Here is a 21,669-nt window from a genome sequence, read left to right as displayed (position 1 = left end):
TCTGGGTAAAGAGGGAAAAGGACAGAAGGATTACTCTGAAGAAACAGACTCTAGTCAGAATGTTACTACAACTAATGCTGGAATCTTGGGGCTCTCCGCTCTAAAGAGAAGGTTCTTTCCAATTCTAATGTTCTAGAATTATTCCTGCATTCATTTGACAACAGGTCAAATGAATTACTAGCAGACCAGCAATGCACCTGAGATATGACATGCTTTGGTGCCTGGGGTAGGTATGTGGATTTCTGGATGTAAGAGATAGGAGGTGGCCTTTCTGCTTTAGTACACATTTAAGATAAGAAAAAGAATGTAACTGGCAAATCTATCTATACCATCCCCTCCACAATAATTTCTTAGATATTTGAAGCCACAAGACACCCCTACTGACAATCAATACATCTAGTCCACACCTATTTCATCATTCACCTTTGTTCCGGCCACATAGCCACATGATTATAAAGGTAATATGAAAGATGATTTGGAACAAGATCCTTGCCAGAGACACGAAGATCAACAGGATACCAGAACTCAAACTCCTGCTTTAACTGATCTAATTTTTCCTTTGCGATCTGAGTCTTAGGAAATGGAGCCTCCTTGAAGAAAACATAATCCCAAACTTCCTTGGTCATCTGTTGCGGTCTGTATTAAAAATAAAACAAACTATTATATATATATATGTAATTTCTTTGGAAGAATCAATACCTGAATCTAACCATGGATTAGGAATCTCTTTCTTAAGGTAGTTACAGGAACAAATAAGGACAACAGCTTCCATAAGAATGAAGAATAGATGATGGTAGTAAGGGGCTATTTATTAATTTTTCCCAGTTCAATAGTAAAAAAGCAAAAACATCATGACAAAATTCTGTGAAATAAATCTTATTAAAACATTTCAATACATAAATCAAATATCACAACTCTTACTGACAAATTATGCTTCTTTCTCTTATCTGTTTACCAACCTAATGCCCAGCGGAGACTCTGCCTGTCCATGCAAGTTACCCCCCTGCAATAGGTGTGCGACTGTGTAAAATGCCATGTAAATAGTAGAGTCAGAAAGTGATTCAATCAGCCACTGCTCATCCCAAGGCAGGTGAGTGCCTGAAAAATAAAAAGTAACGCATGAGGAACCTAAGAGACATTTCATCTACAGAATCCACATTTTTAAGAAGGGGGCTATAGCATTTACAAAGCTACTTATTTAGGAAGCTCTTAAATTATTCTTGAATAATTAATAAAATGGTAGATAAAAGACAAAATGGGCCAGGCACGGCGGCTCACGCCTGTAATCCCAGCACTTTGGGAGGCCGAGGCAGGTGGATCACCTGAGGTCAGGAGTTCAAGACCAAACTGGCCAACATGGTGAAACCCCATCTCTACTAAAAGTACAAAAAAAATTAGCCAGGCATGGTGGCAGGTACCTGCAATCCCAGCTACTCGGGAGGTTGAGACAGGAGAATCGCTTGAACCCAGGAGGCAGAGGTTGCAGTGAGCTGAGATCGCGCCACTGCACTCCAGCCTAGGCGACAGAGAAAGACTCTGTCTCAAAAAAAGAAAAAAGAGACAAATGGTTGAAGTTTGGAGTCTCTCCATAAAAAAGTCACACCACAAAATCTATATAGATTAGAGAGGGCATATTTCTACCCCACAGTAGATGATAGTGGACTATATCCTAGTTTTCAAGACCCTCCAAAGAAAACTTCTTGCTTTCAGTTCAGAAAACACTAGAATTGAGGGGGGGAAAAAAGGTAAAAATGTATATTTTCTGTGTAACTGGCAAAGTTATCCAAACAGAAAAATTTCAAGTTTGTTTACCTAGACCATACGTTCTTGAGCAAGCATGTTCTTGTAGCCAACCTAAGGTGGCTTCAAAATTCCTCCTGGTCTCCTCACAGAATCTAGAAAAGAGCAAAAGACAAAGTGTATCTTTATTGGTTCATTTTTTTGTTGCATTTCAACTTTACTGTTTCCACATTTTTCATCTCCTTTTTCCTCCTTCATCACTTTCTCCCATCTTACGTTTCCAGGTTCTTCAAGCACTGAGATGTCTGTTTCTTCCAATTCTCTTCTCCATAATCCAAGTACCTGGGAGTGGACAAATTGATGTGGTTTTTTTTAAGTCAAAGGTGAGCAAATAGACTAGGGGAATTTTCTTGCTATAAGAGAGACTAACCACTGGTCACACAGAGCCACGACACATTCATCTGATGACCTGGACATCACTTGTTTCTCTGGTTCCATGTAAATAAGTGCATCTCCCTAAAGGAAGGTAAATAAAAATATATTAGATACTATGTCAAATCAATCTTCATTCCTCAAGGATAAAAATTACTTTAAAAAAATGCTATACTACCAATAACTGAAACCCCACATTTTCATTATGTCTTCCCCGCCTTCCCAGGGTCAGTTATCTTCTACCTTTCCTCCTATGTAACACTTGCTTTTAAAAAGGCATGAATCTTCATCAAGTGGATCACTTTCTCTAGCTACTGATTATTTCGTTTCAGTGAAAAATTAAAAAGTGAACAAAAAGGAAAAAAAACACACAAAAGATGGTTAGCAGTTTCGAATCCTATGGTTTGAAGGTTGGGCTTCCTATGACAGTTTTTTGGGGTTTTGTGTTTTTTTTGTTTTGTTTTTATTTTGACAGATAGGGTCTTGCTCTGTTACCCAGGCTGGGGTGCAGTGGCACTATCATGGCTCACTACAACCTCGACCTCCGGGCTCATGTGACCCTTCTACTTTACACTGCAGCCTCCTGAGTAGCTGGGACTACAGGCACATGTCAACCCACCCAGTTAATTTTTTAATTTTTTTATAGAAATAGGGTCTCACTATGTTGCCCAGGCTGGTCTTGAACGCCTGGGCTCAAGTATTCCACCTCAGCCTCCCAAAGTGTTTGGATTACAGCTGTGAGCCACTGTGCACAGCCCTATGGCAGCTTTTTATCCTTCTTATAAACTACTGCTTAAAAAAAAAAAAGATATACAAAGACTAAACATAGAATATCTTGTTACTAAAGATTTATAGTGCCATGAAAAATTTCCACTAGAAAACTGACCATGCTTTTGATTTTTTACCAAATATAAATCTTTCTTAATGCTATTATGATCCTAAATACTTTAAGCATGAAAATTGACGATGCTTTTGACTTCTTACCAAATATAAATCTCTCTTAATGCTATGATGATCCTAAACATTTTAGGCTAGGATAATTTTTAAAAATAAAATCCAGCATTATTATTCATAAAATGATTCACTGCTCTGTTTTTAATGCAATTCTTCATGCTGAAATTAAATAGCTGGAATTTTGGTTTAAAGATGGTAGATTAAAAACAGACATTTAACTCCCTCTCAAAATTCCAATAAAAAGACAACAAAGAGGGTTTTACAAATGGCATGAACCTACAAAGTCAAAATGAATGAGAGAAGAAAAAGTATTAACTGAATTTTGAAAACAAAAAAGCAACATGAATGACAAATATATTAGCAGAAATTAAAAAGCTATCTGAATCCTAAGATAACAATAGAAAAAGCTGAAAAGCAATCCACTCTGTACTCTAGTACCTCAGAAATTGGTGGCATTAAATAGAAAGAGACTCAGAAATTGGTGGCATTAAATAGCTCTAGAAATAGAGATAAGGGCCGGGCGTGGTGGCTCACGCCTGTAATCCCAACACTTTGGGAGGCCGAGAGTTTGAGACCAGCCTGTCCAACATGGAGAAACCCTGTCTCTACTAAAAACACAAAATTAGCTGGGCATGGTGGTGCACACCTGTAACGCCCAGCTACTTGGGAGGCTGAGACAGGAGAATCGCTTGAGCCAAGAGGCAGAGGTTGTGGTGAGCCGAGATCATGCCATTGCACTCCAGCAGCCTGGGCAACAAGAGCAAAACCCCGAAAAAAAAAAAAAGAAAGAGAAGAGAAGAGAGAGATAAGGTGAGACTGAAAAGAGGAGCACCAACTAAAGTCATTTAAAGAAGTGGGTATCTGGGAAATGGTAAAAAAAAATAATAATAATAATATAAGATAAAATAAAATAAAATAGAGGTTAGAACCCCATATACTGCCCCTACCTATGCCACAACCAAAAAAATTTAAAAAAAAAGGCTAATTCTCTGGAAAAGGTAAGAAAGTCTCTGAACTAGAGACAAAGTTACAAGTATCATAGTAAAAATAGGGGAGTTAAATGAAAGTCAGCACTTTCACATTCCTAGCTATCTTCTCCCATCCAACTCCCAAAATGCTCAGTTGCTTAGACTTTTTTGTTTGTTGTGAGACAGGGCTCTGTCGCCCAGACTGGAGTGTGGTGGCGCCATCTCGACTCACTGCAACCTCTGCCTCCCAGGTTCAAGCGATTCTCGTGCCTCAGCCTCCCGAATAGCTGGAATTAGAGGCAGACACTACCATCCCTGGCTAATTTTTGTATTTTTAGTAGAGACAGGGTTTCACTATGTTAGCCAGGCTTGTCTCAAACTTGACTTCAAGTGATCCACCCGTCTCAGCCTCCCAAAGTGCTGGGATTACAGGTGTGAGCCACTGTGCCTGGCCACTTAGATCTTTTGAGCTAGAGAATGGCAGAATCTTCTGTAGGGAAATCTAACAAACCCAAAAGCAAATACTAAAAAAACAACATCCGGGAGTCACCAAGGCCCAAATGGCCCTTTCTAGATCTCCCCCAGTGAAGAAGCCTAGTGACATGTCCTACCCATATGCAAAAACATTTCTTTTTACACCCAAATATATTATATATCAACAGTCTTCCTCAGAGAAATAAGATTAAGATGTCCCGTCTATGAAACAAGAACAGCATCCTACAACAAATCAGCCAGGCATGGAGGCACATGCCTGTAGTCCCAGCTACTGAAGAAGCTGAAGTGGGAAGATCACTTGAGCCTAAAGCCAGATCAGCCTGGGCAATATGGCAAGACCACTGTCTCTTAAAAAAAAAAAAAAAAAAAAAAGAAAAATCAATCAGAAAATAAGAATCAATTATTGAACTGGCCCCAAATCAGTAATTATTGAATCTGGGTGATAGGTATTACAGGAATTTATCATTCTACTCTCTACTTTTTTATACATTTGAAATTTTCCATACGATTCTTTAAAAATAAGTTCTTATAAATTTGTATTCATACACACACACAAATAGTAAATAAAAGCACATAGTAAAGAAAAGCTCAGAAAGAAAATGATGAGGGACTATCCCACAAAAAGGACCAACAGGACTGCTAGGATCTAAGAGGTTCAATATCTGAATGTAGGAATTCAAAAAGTGAAAATAGAGAATAAGAAAAAAATAAAGTAATCAAGAAAAAAGTCAAGAAATGTTCCCCAAATTGAAGTACACAAGTTTCCAAATTGAAGGAGCCCACCAAGCACCCAGTAGAATGGATGAAAATTGACCTACACCAAAGGCAAATCATGAAATTTCAGGATACTGGGAGAAAAAAGATTATACAAGCCTCCAAAGTCAGGGGAAACAAGTTACTTACAAAAACATCAGTCACTACCAGAAGAGTTTTCAACTTCTTAATAGCATCAATGAACCAAAAGATGATGAGGTAATACCCTCAGGTTTTTAAGGGAAAATTATTTCCAATCCAGAATCTATACCCAGGCAATCCAATATAAAGATAGACGACATATTTCAGACATGAAAAGTCACAACAATTTACCTTCCAGGTACCCTTTCTCAGAAAAGCTATCAGAGGCAGAGCTTCACCAAAATGAGAAAGAATATAAGAAGGACATAGACATGGGATTAAGGAAACAGGAGATCCAGCTCAAGAGGAGCAAAGGGTATTCTTAGTAATAGTGGAGGAACATCCAAGATTTGTGCATCAGGACAGTAAGCAACCAGTTCAGACTAAAGCCAGAAAGCTCTGGAAGAGCTCTCTCTGAGATGGAACTGAAAGCACACTGATGTGTTTCAACTGAGTAAGAAAAGAAATAGACAGTTGGAAAAGAGCTGAGAAATGGAGTACTGATAAGTTTATTTTAAGAATTTTGTAAGGCTGGGCACGGTGGCTCACACCTGTAATCCCAGCACTTTGGGAGGCCGAGGTGGGTGGATCACGAGGTCAGGAGATCAAGACCACGATGAAACCCCGTCTCTACTAAAAATACAAAAAATTAGCCGGGCGCGGTGGTGGGCGCCTGTAGTCCCAGCTACTGGGGAGGCTGAAGCAGGAGAATGGCGTGAACCCGGGAGGTGGAGCTTGCAGTGAGCCGAGATCGCGCTACTGCACTCCAGCCTGGGCAACAGAGCAAGACTCCGTCACAAAAAAAAAAAAAAGAATTTTTAAAAAATAAACATAATTATGAATCCCAGGGAAAATCAAAAGCTGAGGACGAAAAATTATTGTATACTGCATTTATGGATAAGGCATGTCTCAAAAATGTAAATAATAACTATTGATCTAACATTTGTTATAACTACAGTGTACAGAGAAGACAGGGTATGGAGTAGTATATACCAATAAATGTGGGACGTTAGAGAAAACAAAAAGTAGGGGAAAGAGTGTAACCTTGATCTTCCTCCTACTCCTGCCAAGAGTAGGAGGTTAGTGGCTGATACCTAACCCTGAAAAAAAAAAAAAAATCACATTACAAGCATTTAGATCAGAGATCTGTAAGAGATGGAGATAAGCCGGGCACGGCGGCTCATGCCTGTAATCCCAGCACTTTGGGAGGCCAAGGCGAGTGGATCACCTGAGGTCAGGAGTTCGAGACCAGCCTGACCAACATGGAGAAACCCCATCTCTACTACAAATACAAAATTAGCCAGGCATGGTGGCTCATGCCTGTAATTCCAGCTACTCAGGAGGCTGAGGCAGGAGAATCACTTGAACCCAGGAGGTGGAGGTTGCAGTGAGCTGAGATCGCGCCATTGCATTCCAGTCTGTGCAACAAGAGCGAAACTCCATCTCAAAAAAAAAAAAGAGCTAGAGATCAATACTAAAACGATTAAATGTTACCCCCTTCAAGGAAGAGAAATTTAAATTATGGAAAAGTGATGAGGAAATTGCTGCTTTTTTATTTCAATAAGCCTAACAGACCATTGTCTCTCTGTATTATGGGTATACAAAGTTGTCAAAAATAAAAATGTAAGGGGTTAACTCAGCTAAATAGAAGAGAGTTATAACAAAAATGGAGGGATGAGAGGAGGATGACAGAAACACCACAGAAAGAAAGGGTTGTAACTACCAGTAACTAAAATGGCCACTGCCAGAAATATCATCAAAGTTCTCTATACATGCTATGCACACATCGACTTTAGAACACTACCTTTATCAACATTATAGATGGGATGTTCAAGTTAAGTGTAAATAGGTTTATTTTCTGCCGCAAAACTATATTTTTATTACAGCTCCAGGTTATACTATAGAACTCACTGCTAATAACACTGTCAAGTCTAATAACTAACAGCTCTTCTAAAACAGCCTTCAGAGCATAACCTATCACATACAGCGTCAATCATCTTTTTCTGAATAGTCTTCTTTACATCTTGAACCTTCTGTCCTTTAAATCCATCCACCAACATGATCTAAAAGGATGAGAAGGGAGAAAAACCACATATAAAACAGTTAGAATCTGCCTTCATATAAATATGAAACTTATCATATTTATAACGATAATTTTTCATTTTGGTATAGCATGGATAACTAATATTTATAACACACTTATCGTTCTGTCAGTGATACCCACCTCACTAGGTTTCACGGAGATACCTAGTGTGAGCATGATTAGGAAGGAATACTCACTTCCACTTCTTAAGTTTCCACATGGACAGACTTCAATTACACTCACTCACCTCATTCCTGGTGGTTTCTGAAGGAACTAAGCATATTCAGCTTCATCTCATTAGGCTCCTCTTTCTAACCCCACCTGCTGCAGGTGAGTATTCTTTGCCTGGCCATGTGATAAAGCTTGCTCTTAGAAGGAGGCCTACTCTTTCACCTCTGTCTTTTTTTCAGTAGGCCAATTACATTCTAGGGCAAAGTATTAGCTTATCTATTGTTGCCATCAATTAAGCCTCAATCACCTTCCAGCTTTCTCTGGTAATAAAGCAGGTATTTTCACCTACATGACTCTTATTTTCATCTACATGACTCTTATATTTCTCTCAAATTGTTTCTATCTTAGGTAGAAAAGACATGCATTCTCTTTTGACATTCTAAACCTCTAACATACCAAAATACTTCAATATCTATTTAATCCAACATTATAAAGTTATATTTAATAAGTGCAGTGATGAAGAACACAAATCTGAATTAGCTGGGTGTGGTGGCAGGCCCCTATAATCCCAGCTACTCGGGAGGCTGAGGCAGGAGAATTGCTTGAGCCCAGGAGGCAGAGGTTGCAGTGAGCCAAGATTGAGCCACTCCACTCCAGCCTGGGTGACAGAGCAAGACTCAGCCTCAAAAAAAACAAAAAAAAGAACACAAATCTGGCCAGGTGCAGTGGCTCAAGCCTATACTCCCAGCATTTTGGGAGGTCAAGGTGGGCAGATCACTTGGGGTCAGGAGTTCGAGACCAGTCTGACCAATATGGTGAAATCCTCGTGTCTACTAAAAATACAAAAATTAGCCAGTCATGGTGGCACGTGCCTGTAGTCCCAGCTACTCGGGAGTCTGAGGCAGGAGAATCGCTTGAACCCAGAAGTTGGAGGCTGCAGTAAGCTGAGATTGCGCCACTGCACTCCAGCCTGGGAGACAGAGCAAGACTCTGTCAGACACACACACACACACACACACACACACACAAATGTAAATCCCAGAGCCAGGCTACCTAGTTTGTATCCCAGTTCCCAATGGCTATCTGGCTAATCTCAAGTAAATCAGTTAATCTCTTTATGCCTCCATTTCCTCATCTGTAAATTGGAGATAAGAGTGCCTACTTCAGAATAGGGTTATTTTCAGAATTAAGTAAATTAATATATAAGTGCTACATAAGTGTTGCTTTTATCATCATTCAAAATATGTGTCACTTCAAAAAAAAGATATGTAACCAATTCTTGGTTATCCAGAAAAATGTAGGAAAGCTAAAACTAAAAAACACTCTTGTTGATGTCCTTAAAAATCTTCATTTGAATCTGAAGCACCTAACAACTTGTTTGGATTTTTATGTTCTCTAGCCTAGCCTTCTTTCCATGGAAATGTAAACCACATTAACATATGCACAATTAGGAGAAAAGAATGGCTCAGAACATGTTTGTTGAACTCACCTGGCATTTAGTAGACATTAATAAATAAATTAATGGGCTGAATAAAACTGCTTATCTAAAATATGAACTCCTTAACTAAAAGAGCAAAAGAAGGGACCAGGTATTCTCCATTCAATAAACCTTTGAAGTTTACTGCATAATAATATGAACTAATTTGAAATATCTTGTCAAGAAATTCACTCCAGGCCGGGTGCGGTGGCTCACGCCTGTAATCCCAGCACTTTGGGAGGCCGAGGCGGGTGGATCACGAGGTCAGGAGATCGAGACCATCCTGGCTAACACAGTGAAATCCCGTCTCTACTAAAAATACAAAAAATTAGCCAGGCGAGATGGCGGGCGCCCGTAGTCCCAGCTACTCGGGAGGCTGAGGCAGGAGAATGGCGTGAACCCCGGGGGGCGGAGCCTACAGTGAGCCGAGATCGCGCCACTGCACTCCAGCCTGGGCAACAGCAAGACTCTGTCTCAAAAAAAAAAAAAAGAAATTCACTCCATAGAGATTCCTAGAAGGCACGAAAAAGACAATTTCTGAAAATGCTTTTAGGCAAAGGTCATAATAAAAACAAAAATTAGAAATTTGGAAATAGAATACATTCTCATAATTAAGCTCTCAAATCAATGTATAGCTGAAACTATGTTAAATTTTTCTACATTTTTTCTAATTAAGAAAAGCACAGAGCATGGAGTAACTCAAATAAAACTAAAAAAAATTATTACTTACACCCTCATAAAATCCTTTTAGATATATCTTCTCCTTTGCTTCTGCAAGTTTTTCTCGGTCATTCTGGCTCTGAATTTTCAACTCATCACAAATGGTTACGGCAGAAAGATTTCCAAAACCTGGGATTTCAATGACTGGCACCTGCAGCAAACAGCAATCAGGAATGTGTTCACACTGACTGAACACACAGCTCTACAGGGCACAAGTCCTTTTGCCTCTAATGTCCAATTAAGTCATTTCAGATTGTATATGTCATTATGACACTGCCACACATTAAGTAATCACAGAGTGATTAACTTCCAGATGTAAATTTGTCCTCCTACTCTCCACAGGAACCACCCATACTCTGTGTACCAACACCCCCAATGCCCTTCCCCCACGACGCACACCTTTCCCAACACTCTATCCTCCACTGGCATATAATTAAGTAATTCATACTGAAACTAGCAAAATGATGTAAATCAGGGGTTCCCAACCCCAAGGATGTGGACCGGTACCAGTCCATGGCATTAGGAACCAGGCTGCACAGCAGGAGGTGAGCAACGGGCAAGCATCACCCCCTGAGCTTCACCTCCTGTCAGATCATGGGTGGCATTAGATTCTCATAGAAGCACGAACCCTATTGTGAACTGTGCATGGAGGGATCTAGGTTGCTTGCTCCTTATGAGAATCTAATGCCTGATGATCTAAAGTGGTATAGTTTCATCCCAAAACCATTCCTCTACCACACCCTGCTGGTCCATGGAAAAATTGTCTTCCACAAAACCAGTCCCTGGCGCCAAAAAGGTTGGGGACTCCTGATGTAAACAACTAGTTTCATGGATGGTTGTGCTTTTGGTTTATATTAATTCCTCTGGATCTTTCATGAAATGAAAATCATTTGCTAGGAATTTAAAAGTTTTTCTTCTATAGATACTAACATGAAAATACAAGAAACATAAAACAGAGTTGTATAGGACTTTGTTAAAGTTATTATGGTTACAAATAAACATTTATGAAAAGGGCAAAATTTTATCTTCAGAAGCCAGGAAACTGATCATACTAGCAAAGCAAGCTACTATAAAATTGGTGATGCTAAAAAGCTATTTGTTCCAGAACTGCAGGTGCCAGGTGGTAAGAAAATGCTTGTTAGTTTTCCTTTTGCTCTTATCTACCACAGCAGGTATCAAATTAAAGTGAGTAAATCCTTAAGCAAACGCTCTCTTATTTTCGTACTCCACCAATTAATTTTGTTATAAGGAAAACATGTTAGCTCTTCTTTTTCTCTGATAAAGAGATGGATGTGAATATTCTGAATTATCTATGTACTCACCGGCTCAAATGGCAAGACCATGTCATCTCTAATTCCATACTTTGCTCGTAAGGCCTACAGAAAAATTTGCAAGTTAACACTAATGATCAACACTTTACTGGTAGAATCATTGAGAGAAGCAACCTCCAAACTTTCTTAAAAGTTTCTTTAAAGTTTCTATTTGTTCTCCTCTCCATAGAGAGCAATTTTCTAACTTTGCCAAATATCTCAAAAGGGATCTGTAACCTTCAAAAATTTAGTAGCTAAAGTTATAGTGAATAGCCTAAATGAAACTATACAGCCAAAAGCAAAAATGTACATAGACATACACATATCACTTAAATTGAGGTTCATATGCCAGATTTCAATGAAAATGTGAATATCAGAAAACTTTTTCAAAATTCTGTGCAACATATTTAAAATTCAAACCACAGAAAATATATAAACATCAAGAAACAAGTTAGAGGTAGCAGTTCAAAGATAAATGCATAGCTTTTTAGCCTAGTCCCACAGTGTAGTTCAGCAGTATCTAAGAAATGATATGGTGAGGACGAAATATAAACATGAAACTCAGATACTTACTTGCTTTTTCTTCAAGTCTCTGAGGGCAGCAATATCATCAGGGGAGTCGGAAGGAACACTTGTAACCACACCAGTGCCTTATAAAACAAAGTGTTGAATTAATAACTAGAACCAAAACGTGATTACCAAAATATTTCTAGAAATAAATAAACTCTTTACCTTTATCCTCCTTAATAGTTAGCATTGGGAGAACATAGATCACCTTGTATGATGTTAAAGGTGCAGAAAGTGATGCACCAAGAATTTCCTGCATAAGAAAAAAATCAATATAAAAGGTGAAGTAATTCATTGTGACCATTGGAATTAAAACTATGTTAATATTTTAAGCCCTGAGAAGCTAGTAATCAAAAATATATGGAAATAAATTCAAAAGCTATATTGTACAATATAGTGACTATAGGAAATAACATTGCATTTTATACTTGAAAATTGCTGTGTAGATTTTTTTAAGAGACAGAGCCTTGCTATGTTGCCAAGGCTAGAGTGCAGTGGCTATTCAAAGGCACTATCATAGCATTCTACAGGCTCAAAATCCTGAGATCTCAGCCTCCCAAGTAGCTGGCTCTACAGGTGCACACCACTGCACCTGATTTAAATTTTAATTCTTCTCACCACAGAAAATGGTAAGTACGTAAGGTATGAATTTGTTAATTACCTCAATTTAGCCATTTCACAATGTATATATATTTCAAAACATATTGTGTACCATAAATACAATTTCTGTCAATTAAAAAATGAATATAGGCTGAGCATGGTGGCTAATGCCTGTAATCCCAGCACTTTGGGATGCTGAGGCAGGCAGATTGCCTGAGCTCAGGAGTTCGCAACCAGCCTGGGCAACATGGTGAAACCCCGTCTCTACTAAAATACAAAAAATTAGCCAGGTGTGGTGGCATGCACCTGTAGGACCAGCTATTCGGAAGGCTGAGGCGGGAGAATTGCTTGAACCCGGGAGGTGGAGGTTGTAGTGAGCCAAGATCCTGCCACTGCACTCTAGCCTGGGTGACAGAGCGAGACCCCGTCTCAAAAAATAAAGAAAAGAATATAAATAAAATACATATGAAGTAAAACAAAACACATGCTTTATACCTACCAGAGGAAAAATAATTTTTTTATTTTTATTTTATTTTTTGAGATGGAGTTCTGCTCTTGTTATTCAAGCTGGAATGCAATGGCACAATCTCGGCTCACTACAACCTCCACCTCCCAGGTTCCAACGATTCCTGCCTCAGCCTCCCAAGTAGCTGGGATTACAGGCATGCACCACCACGCCTGGCTAATTTTTGTATTTTTAGTAAAGATGGGGTTTCACCATGTTGGCCAGGCTGGTCCTGAATTCCTGACCCCAGGTGATCCACCCACCTCAGCCTCCCGAAGTGCTGGCATTACAGGCATGAGCCACCGTGCCGTCCAGGAAAAATAATTTTTAATAATTATAATAACTAAATCTGTCAGTTATGATGACATGAGTACACTAATACGTTGTTTGTGACATTGTACTCCTTGAAGAAAATACAGGAATCCACAGCAAAAGCCACAAAATGTTCATGTAACTCAGACTCAACAACAACTAATTATTTTTTCTTAAACAAGTCTACCCAATGCTGAGTTAATTATACTAGGAAAGCCTGGAAACAACTAAAGCTTTCAATGATAGAAAAAATGATTTAACAAAATATGTTACAGGAACAAGAATGGGTACTACATATCTATTTAAAATAGTAATTATGAAGACAAAGTAAAAGGATAGTTCTAATTTCACTTGAAAAAATCCAAAAGATTAAGCAATTTTAGAGCCAAATTCTCAGATGGCAACAAAGAATTTGCAGCTGCTTGCTCTAGCTAAGGAACACACTTTTCCCTTCCACATAATTCCCACCCATCCCTTTTTATTCATATATATACATATAACCTGCCCTTACAGAATTTGCAGTCATATGGATGACAGCTAAATATTATAACCATTTTAAAGGTTGAAACTATTTTGCAATTTATAACATCCATGTCCCTCACACCAGAATTTGCTCAAATTAACAGGGAGAAAAGTTGCATTAAGAATAGGAAAACATGTGTCCCTAATACTGTTCCCAAGAACTTCTCAGACAAAATTCCAACATTAGGAACTAAGGAGATGTGGCAGTGCTGCTTTTCACAGAAAAAGGCAGGAAACAATTCAAATATCCATTAATAGAGAATGGCTAAGTAAATTATGGTACAGCCAAACAATGAAATACTATGTAGCTATAAAAAATAAGAATAAAGAAGCTGTTTATGTACTGACAAAATGATTGCCAAGATACAAATAAAAAAGCAAGATATGGTACAATGCATATAAAGTATATTGCCATTTGTGTAAAAACAGGGACAAAGATTATGTGTGTATTCCCTTGTGTATACATGAAATATTACCAGAATACACAAGACATAGATATATTACTACCTCCCTCTAGAATGTGGAACTTTTGTATCTTTTTGTGTTTTTTGAATTTTGAGACTTGTAAATATACTGCAATTAAATTAAAAAGTATTAAATAAGGAATAAAATAGTTCAATTTAAAAGAATTGAGATGCTACTCTACTCACATTTTTCTTTTTAAAAAATTATTTAAGATACCAAACATCGGCATTCACTAAATGGAATTAAACACACTCAGAAATATTGATAATAAAGTAGATAAGGCTGGGTGCAGTGGCTTACGCCTGTAATCCCTGCACTTTGGAAGGCCGAGGTGAGTGGATCACCCGAGGTCAGGAGTTCAAGACCAAACTGGCCAACATGATGAAACCCCGTCTCTACCAAAAATACAAAAAATTAGCTGGGCGTGGTGGCGCGCACCTGTAATCCCAGCTACTCAGGAGGCTGAGGTAGGAGAATCGTTTGAACTCAGGAGGCAGAGGTTGCAGTGAGCTGAGATCGCGCCACTGAACACCAGCCTGGGCAACAAGAGCAAAACTGTCTACAAAAAAAATAAAAAATAAAAATAAAATAAAGTAGATGAACGTGTAACCATCCATATTTAATTAATATCAACCAAGACTTTCTTCACACGAAAAAAAAAAGGCAGCTACAATTCCAAATTTAGTATTACCAGGAATTTAGGTAATAGTATTTTTAAAATAATATAATGACTAATGCAGCTATTAAATCTCTTGGGGAGGACTGCCTATATTTTTCAACCAGATATTTACCGAGTTGAAACCTAAAAATCAAATATGCTATTTTCATGATACAGTCATACAACGAATACTACACGACAATAAAAAAAGAACTACTCCTACAGCATGTATGAATCTCACAAACATAATGTTAAGCAAAAGAAGCCAGACACAAAACAGTCAGACTATACAATTCCATTATGTAAAGTTCAAGAACAACAACTAATCTTTGGTGAAGTCAGAGCAGTGGTTACCTTTGGAGGAGAGAGGTAAGTACTAATGATATGGACATGAGAAAGCCTTCTGGAGTGCTAAAACTGTTCTATATCTTGATTTAGGTGGTGCTTACATAAGTGTATATACATACGAAAATGCACCAAAACACACAAGACTTACACACTTTACTGCATGTACACCTCATTTTTTAAGGTTGTAATGCTCTTTTCTCAATATTCATTGTTGAAATTTTCCTTGAAATTTATGCATTAAAATAAAAAATCTGCTATCCAACTTACCTCCCCCATTAATTCCTTAACAACAGGCACCACGCCATTGTCTTTGGTAAAGCCCTGGTATGACATATTCCTGGCTGCTTTTTGGGTACAGATGAATATATCACCATTCACCGTCTCAAATCCAATGTACTTCATATCAGGACGAACCCAACAATTTGTCTGCCCAAACATGGTCTCAGGTCTGAGAGTAGCAGCCACCAAGAAAATATTTTTACCTTTCAGGCCACTGAGAAAAAAAAACAAATACTGATGTAAAAACATGTCAACTCTGTAACAACTATCTGATGGTTCAGAAATGATAAAGCAATTACTCTGGCAAACCTACCTTAATTTAGATGGGTATGGCTCAAGCACCTTCAATTTGAGTAAAGTATATTCCTGAGGTCCAACACCCTAAGCAAATAAACGATACAAAAATTTGAAGGAAAAAAAAGACTTGCTTTAAACCTGCTAATCTATGTGAGAGATCTGATTCAAATCCCTAAAATGGGTTCTTGCATTATTAATTTTTTTTTCCAGAGAAGAGATTGCCAGTGGTGTGCTAACCATACCCACAAAGAAGTCCAGTATGTTAAGAGAGATTTGGAGTAATCACCCAAAATAGTGTTTGCCAAAATGAAGGTGAGAAGACACAATCAACCCTAATTCCATCCCAGGGCATGTCCCACATAGTAGTCATCAAAGGAAGACACTAGACCAGAGGTCAGAGATAATGTGCGTTCTAAACTTAGTTTGCTCCATTACTAATGGTTAGACCCAAGGTAGTCATAATCTCTCTAAGCCTTTCCTTATCGGTAAAATAAGGATGTTGTATCTCAGATAGGACTGTCCTGAGGAACACACAAGATAACAGATGAAAAATGCTTTGAAAAATCTACAAAGGATTACTGAAATCTAGGATATTGCTGCCATTGGCTATATTAAAACTTTACTGGGTCTTAAGTCTCTCAAATCCTTTAAAATTTTGATCAACTCTCACTTAGATAAGTTACATCAAAATTGAAGGCTGATTTTGAAAATATGTTCAAAGACGGTAATAAAGAATGATGCAATCATAGGGAATCATAAGTTCAGATGCTGGCATTGTCATTGATTTTTACTGTGCCATGGATTTAGCCAAATCACTTACTCTTGATTTATTCAAGTATTTGAGAGAATAATGTTAATAATGTGTTCTACAGGAATTAGAATGAACTTCTAGGCACGGCTAGAAGTACTTTGGAAATAAGCAAGAAGGCACATGATCAAAGCAAATATAACTGGAATCTGTGTACATCAAATCTTAGTCACATATCTTATTACCTCTCCCCATGCTTTCTTTTTAGAGCTGTTTATTTTCCAGATGGTGCTTCACAACATTAGCATGCATATACATCACATTGAGAGCTCGTAAACAGATATTCCGGGAGGCCGGGCAAGTTGACTCACACCTGTAATCCCAGCACTTTGGGGGGCCAAGGCGGGCAGATCACGAGGTCAGGAGATCGAGACCATCCTGGCTAACACAGTGAAACCCCGTCTCTACTAAAGACACAAAAAATTAGCCGGGTGTGGTGGCGGGCGCCTGTAGTCCCAGCTACTCAGGAGGCTGAGGCAGGAGAATGGCATGAACCCAGGAGGCAGAGCTTGCAGTGAGCCCAGATAGCGCCACTGCAGTCCGGCCTGAGCGAAAGAGCGAGACTCCATCTCAAAAAAAAAAAAGATATTCCTGGGCCCCACCCCCAGAACTTTTGATTCAGCAATTTTGGGGTGAGGCTAAACAATGTGCTTTCCTGTAACAAACTGATGCAGCTGTCCTCAGATGACTCTTAGGGTAGCTAGGTACTACACAAGATACAGGTACCTGTATTGATATTCTATCTCCTCTTCATATCCACCAGAGTATCAGGACTATATCCCTCAGCACTACAAAGAAGTTATTTTTAGGTTTCTATTTCTTAAACTCTGTGGTCATATTAAGGATTATTATAATAGCTACTCTGTCTCACAAATAATCACCTCTCCAGTTTGTCTATCATGATCCATGCAAGGCTGTCCATCTTTTGGAGAATAAATGGTATACCTAAAAAATAAATAAAAAGTTACAAACATTATTATAATATTCACGTTTATCCATATTTGCCTGTGTTGCACCTAATTTCTTACATGTCTTGTAACTAGAATTTCTGAGTAGATATCTGTATCTATTATGTGTACTCTTATGGTAGTTCCACTGTCAAACTACTTATTTAATGAAAGCTTTCTACCTTCGTCAAAGGTAATACCACTGAAAAATACACACTGATCTTGGATTTGTGGTATTGAACAAAAGATTATAAAACATAAATTGACTTAACAAATGAAACTATCAAGGAAGTTGATTATGTAGATTAATCAAGGAAGATAACTTATTTTCATTTCTTAAGTTATCTTCCTTGATTAATCTACATAATCAAGGAAGAATCTTAATTTACAGAACGAAGTATAAAATAAAACACAAATCAAATGATTACTTTTCTGCTTGGCAGGGAATACTGAACAGAATCTTTAGTAAGATGATAAAAGCCCACCCTCCCATTCTCCCTGGTTATACCTGTCATAAACACTAAGCAGCTCAGAGAAATTAAGACACTGGTAAGGAAAAAAGGAAAACAAAGGCCACAAAAGAATAGAAACAACGTATTTTAAAAACAGAAAGATAATGGGAAAAGGTTGGCTACAACGTATTTATTTATTCATGTAAGCAATCTTCCTGCCCCATCCTCTCAAGTAGCTAGGACTACAGGTGCATGCCACCATGCCTGGCTAATTTTTTTTTTATATAAAGAGATATGGTCTCGCTATGTTGCCCAGGCTGGTCTCAAACTCCTGGCCTCAAGCAATCCCCTCACCTCAGTTTCCCAAAGCACTGGGATTACAGGCATGAGCCTCCGTGCCCAACTGATTTTTGCTTTATTATGCTCAAGTACAACAAACTTACCGCTTCCCAAATTTAATTTTGTTTCTTTCTCTTAATGTTAAAAATTGCCATCTGACAAATGAATCATAGTAAGGATTAACATCAGTGGTGATGAAGGAACGACGCCAGTCTACCTATAAAAGGAAAATTTTAAAAGGCAATTATTGAGAAATACACAAATTTTGTTTGAAGAAGAATTCCTATGAATCAATTATTTACTCTTCTAACTTGGAATCAGATCAACTATTAAAAAAAATTTTCCAAGTTCCACTATTAAAAGTATATCACAATTATTACCTTAATTTACTTAAAGTATGTTTTTAAGCATATACATATACATATTAACAGAGATATAGAAGCTATAATAAGAAGAAACATTTAATCCTACCTTTATGTATTCCTAAATATTCAAGTTAAACTTGGGCTTCTTCATATTCTTTGAATAAAGTTCCTTTCTACTAATTGTTAATATGTCAATATACATTCTAATTCAACAAATAGTGAAGTATTCATTGTTATGAGACCCATAAGCAATGTTAGGTTCTAGTCTAACAATAACAGTACTAATTCTTTAGTGGCATACAGGGGAAATATATTATTCTAAAATTAGGAGTTGGTCCAAATCTCATATAATCACACAAATACACAGACATATCTGGGAGATATTGTGGGTTTGGTTCTAAACCACCACAACAAAACAAGTCACACAAATTTTTTGATTTCCCAAGGCATATATAAGTTACGTTTATACTATATTGAATTATATTAAGTGTGCAATAAAGTTATATTTAAAAAGACAATGTATATACCTTAATTTTAAAATACATCATTGCTATAAAACGCTAATAAACATCTGAGCCTTCAGTGAGTTGTAATCTTTGTGCTGGTGGACAGTCTTGCCTCAATGATGATGGCTGCTGACTGATCAGAGAAGTGGCTACTGAAGGTTGTGATGGCTATGGCGATTTCTTAAACTAAGATAACAGTGAAGTTTGCCACATCCATTGACTCTTCCTTTCACAAAGATTTCTCTGTAGCATGTGATGCTGTCTGATAGCATTTTACTCATAATAGAACTTTCAAAACTGGGAGTGGGCCAGGCATGGTGGCTCACGCCTATAATTCCAGCACTTTGGGAGGCCAAGGCAGGCAGATCACCTGAGGTCGGGAGTTCGAGACCAGCCTGACCAAGACGAAGAAACTCCGTCTCTACTAAAAAAAAAAAAAAAAAAAATACAAAATACAAAATTAGCCAGGTGTAGTGGCGCATGCCTGTAATCCCAGCTACTCGGGAGGCTGAGGCAGGAGAATCACTTGAACCCAGGAGGTGAAGGTTGCAGTGAGCCGAGATCATGCCATTGCACTCCAGCCTGGGCAACAAGAGCAAAACTCCATCTCAAAAAAAAAAAAAATTTGGAGTGAATCCTCTCAAAACCTGCCACTGCTTTATCAACTAAAGTTTGTGTGATATTCAAAATCTTTGTCATTTCAACAATGTTCACTGCACCTTTACCAGAAGTAGACTCCATCTCAAGAAACTACTTTTTTTACTCATCCATAAGAAGCAAATCCTCATCCATTCAAGTTTTCTCATGAGATTACAGCAATTCAGGCTTATCTTCAAGCTCCACTTGTAATTCTAGTTCTCTTGCAATTTCTACCACATCTGCAGTAACTTCCTCCCCTGAAGTCTTGAACCTCTCAACGTCATCCATAAGAGTTAAAATCAGCTTCTTCCAAACTCCTGTTAATGTTGATATTTTGACCTCTTCCCATGAATCATGAATGTTCTTAATGGCATCTAGAACAATGAATTCTTTCCACAATGAATCCTTTCCAGAAGGTTTTCTATTTACTTTGCCCAGATCCATCAGAGGAATTACCATCTATGACTGTTATAGCCTTATAAAATGTATCTCTTAAATAAGAAGACCTACAAGTTAAAAGACTCCTTGATTCATGGACTGCAGAATGAATGTTGTGTTCGCAGGCATAAAAACATTCATCTCCTTGTATATCTCCATCAGAGCTCTTGAGTGACTGGGTGCATTGTCAATGAACAGTAATATTTTGAAAGAAACATTTTTTTTTTCCTGAGCAGTAGGTCTCAAGAGTGGGCTTAAAACATTCACCAAACCATGCTTTAAACAGATGTGCTGTCACCCAGGCTTTATTTTTCCATGTATAGAGCATAGAGTAGATTTGGCACCATTCTTAAAGGCCTTAAAATTTTCCAAATGGTAAATGAGCACTGGTTTCAACTTAAAGTCAGTAGACACATTAGCCTCTAACAAGAATCAGCCCATCCTTTAAGCCAGACACTGACTTCTCTCTAGCCATGGAAGTCTTACAGCATCTTAATCACTGGAGGAAAGCTGTTTTGTCTACATTGAAAATCTGTTGTTTAGTGTAGCCACTTTCATCAATGATCTTAGCTAGATCCCCTAAATAACTTGCTGCAGCTTCTACATCAGCATTTGCTGCTTTACCTTGCAGCAGAGTCTCACTCTTGTTGCCCAGGCTGGGTTGCAATGGCGCGGTCTCAGCTCACTGCAACATCCTGGGTTCAAGCAATTCTCCTCCTTCAGCTTCCCAAGTAGCTGGGATTATAGAAGCCCACCACCATACCCAGCTAATTTTTGTATTTTTAATAGAGACATGGTTTTCCCAGATGGCCAGGCTGGTCTCGAACTCCTGGCCTCAGGTGATCCACCCACCTTGGCCTCCCAAAATGCTGGGATTGCAGGCATGAGCCACCACACCCAGCCTACACCTTGCACTTTTCTATTATGGAAATGGCTTCTTTCCTTAAACTTCAAGAACTAACCTCTGCTAGCCTCCAACTTCTCTTCTGCATCTTCCTCACCTCCCTCAGCCTTTACAGAATTGAAGAGTTAGGGCCTTCCTCTGGATTAGGGTTTGGCTGAAGGAAATGTTGTGGCTGGTTTGATCTTCTATATGGACCAAACTTTCTCCATATCAGCAACAAGGTCACTTCATTTTCTTATCATTCAAGTGTTTACTGGAAAAGCACCTTTAATCTCCTTCAAGAACTTTTCTTTGGGCCAGGTACAGTGGCTTATGCCTATAATCCCAGCACTTTGGGAGGCTGAGATGGGCAGATCACCTGAGGTCAGGAGTTCAAGAACAGCCTGGCCAACATAGTGAAACCTCGTCTCTACTAAAAATACAAAAATTAGCCAGGCGTGTTGGCAGACACCTGTAATCCCAGCTACTCAGGAG

The 21,669-nt window shown here is 38.4% G+C and overlaps 1 protein-coding gene across 2 annotated transcripts in view; it reads right to left on the bottom strand.

The window, feature by feature from the left end:
- Positions 1-21,669, bottom strand: part of LARS1 (leucyl-tRNA synthetase 1) — a 69,058-nt gene that overhangs the window by 28,355 nt on the left and 19,034 nt on the right. For both annotated transcript variants that reach the window (XM_030827089.1, XM_030827093.1), the window contains exons 7-20: positions 18,448-18,560; positions 17,487-17,550; positions 15,814-15,881; positions 15,489-15,714; positions 11,977-12,064; positions 11,818-11,894; positions 11,257-11,310; positions 9,945-10,085; positions 7,469-7,546; positions 2,171-2,256; positions 2,017-2,082; positions 1,813-1,895; positions 960-1,098; positions 424-636 (exon numbers count right to left, since the gene is read on the bottom strand). In XM_030827089.1, the coding sequence (XP_030682949.1) occupies positions 424-636; positions 960-1,098; positions 1,813-1,895; positions 2,017-2,082; positions 2,171-2,256; positions 7,469-7,546; positions 9,945-10,085; positions 11,257-11,310; positions 11,818-11,894; positions 11,977-12,064; positions 15,489-15,714; positions 15,814-15,881; positions 17,487-17,550; positions 18,448-18,560 (1,496 nt within the window). The remainder of the gene's footprint in view (positions 1-423; positions 637-959; positions 1,099-1,812; positions 1,896-2,016; positions 2,083-2,170; positions 2,257-7,468; positions 7,547-9,944; positions 10,086-11,256; positions 11,311-11,817; positions 11,895-11,976; positions 12,065-15,488; positions 15,715-15,813; positions 15,882-17,486; positions 17,551-18,447; positions 18,561-21,669) is intronic.

This window comes from Nomascus leucogenys, chromosome 2, assembly GCF_006542625.1.
Source record: "Nomascus leucogenys isolate Asia chromosome 2, Asia_NLE_v1, whole genome shotgun sequence".
NCBI lineage: Eukaryota > Metazoa > Chordata > Mammalia > Primates > Hylobatidae > Nomascus > Nomascus leucogenys.
This window is presented reverse-complemented; position numbering and strand designations above follow the sequence as displayed.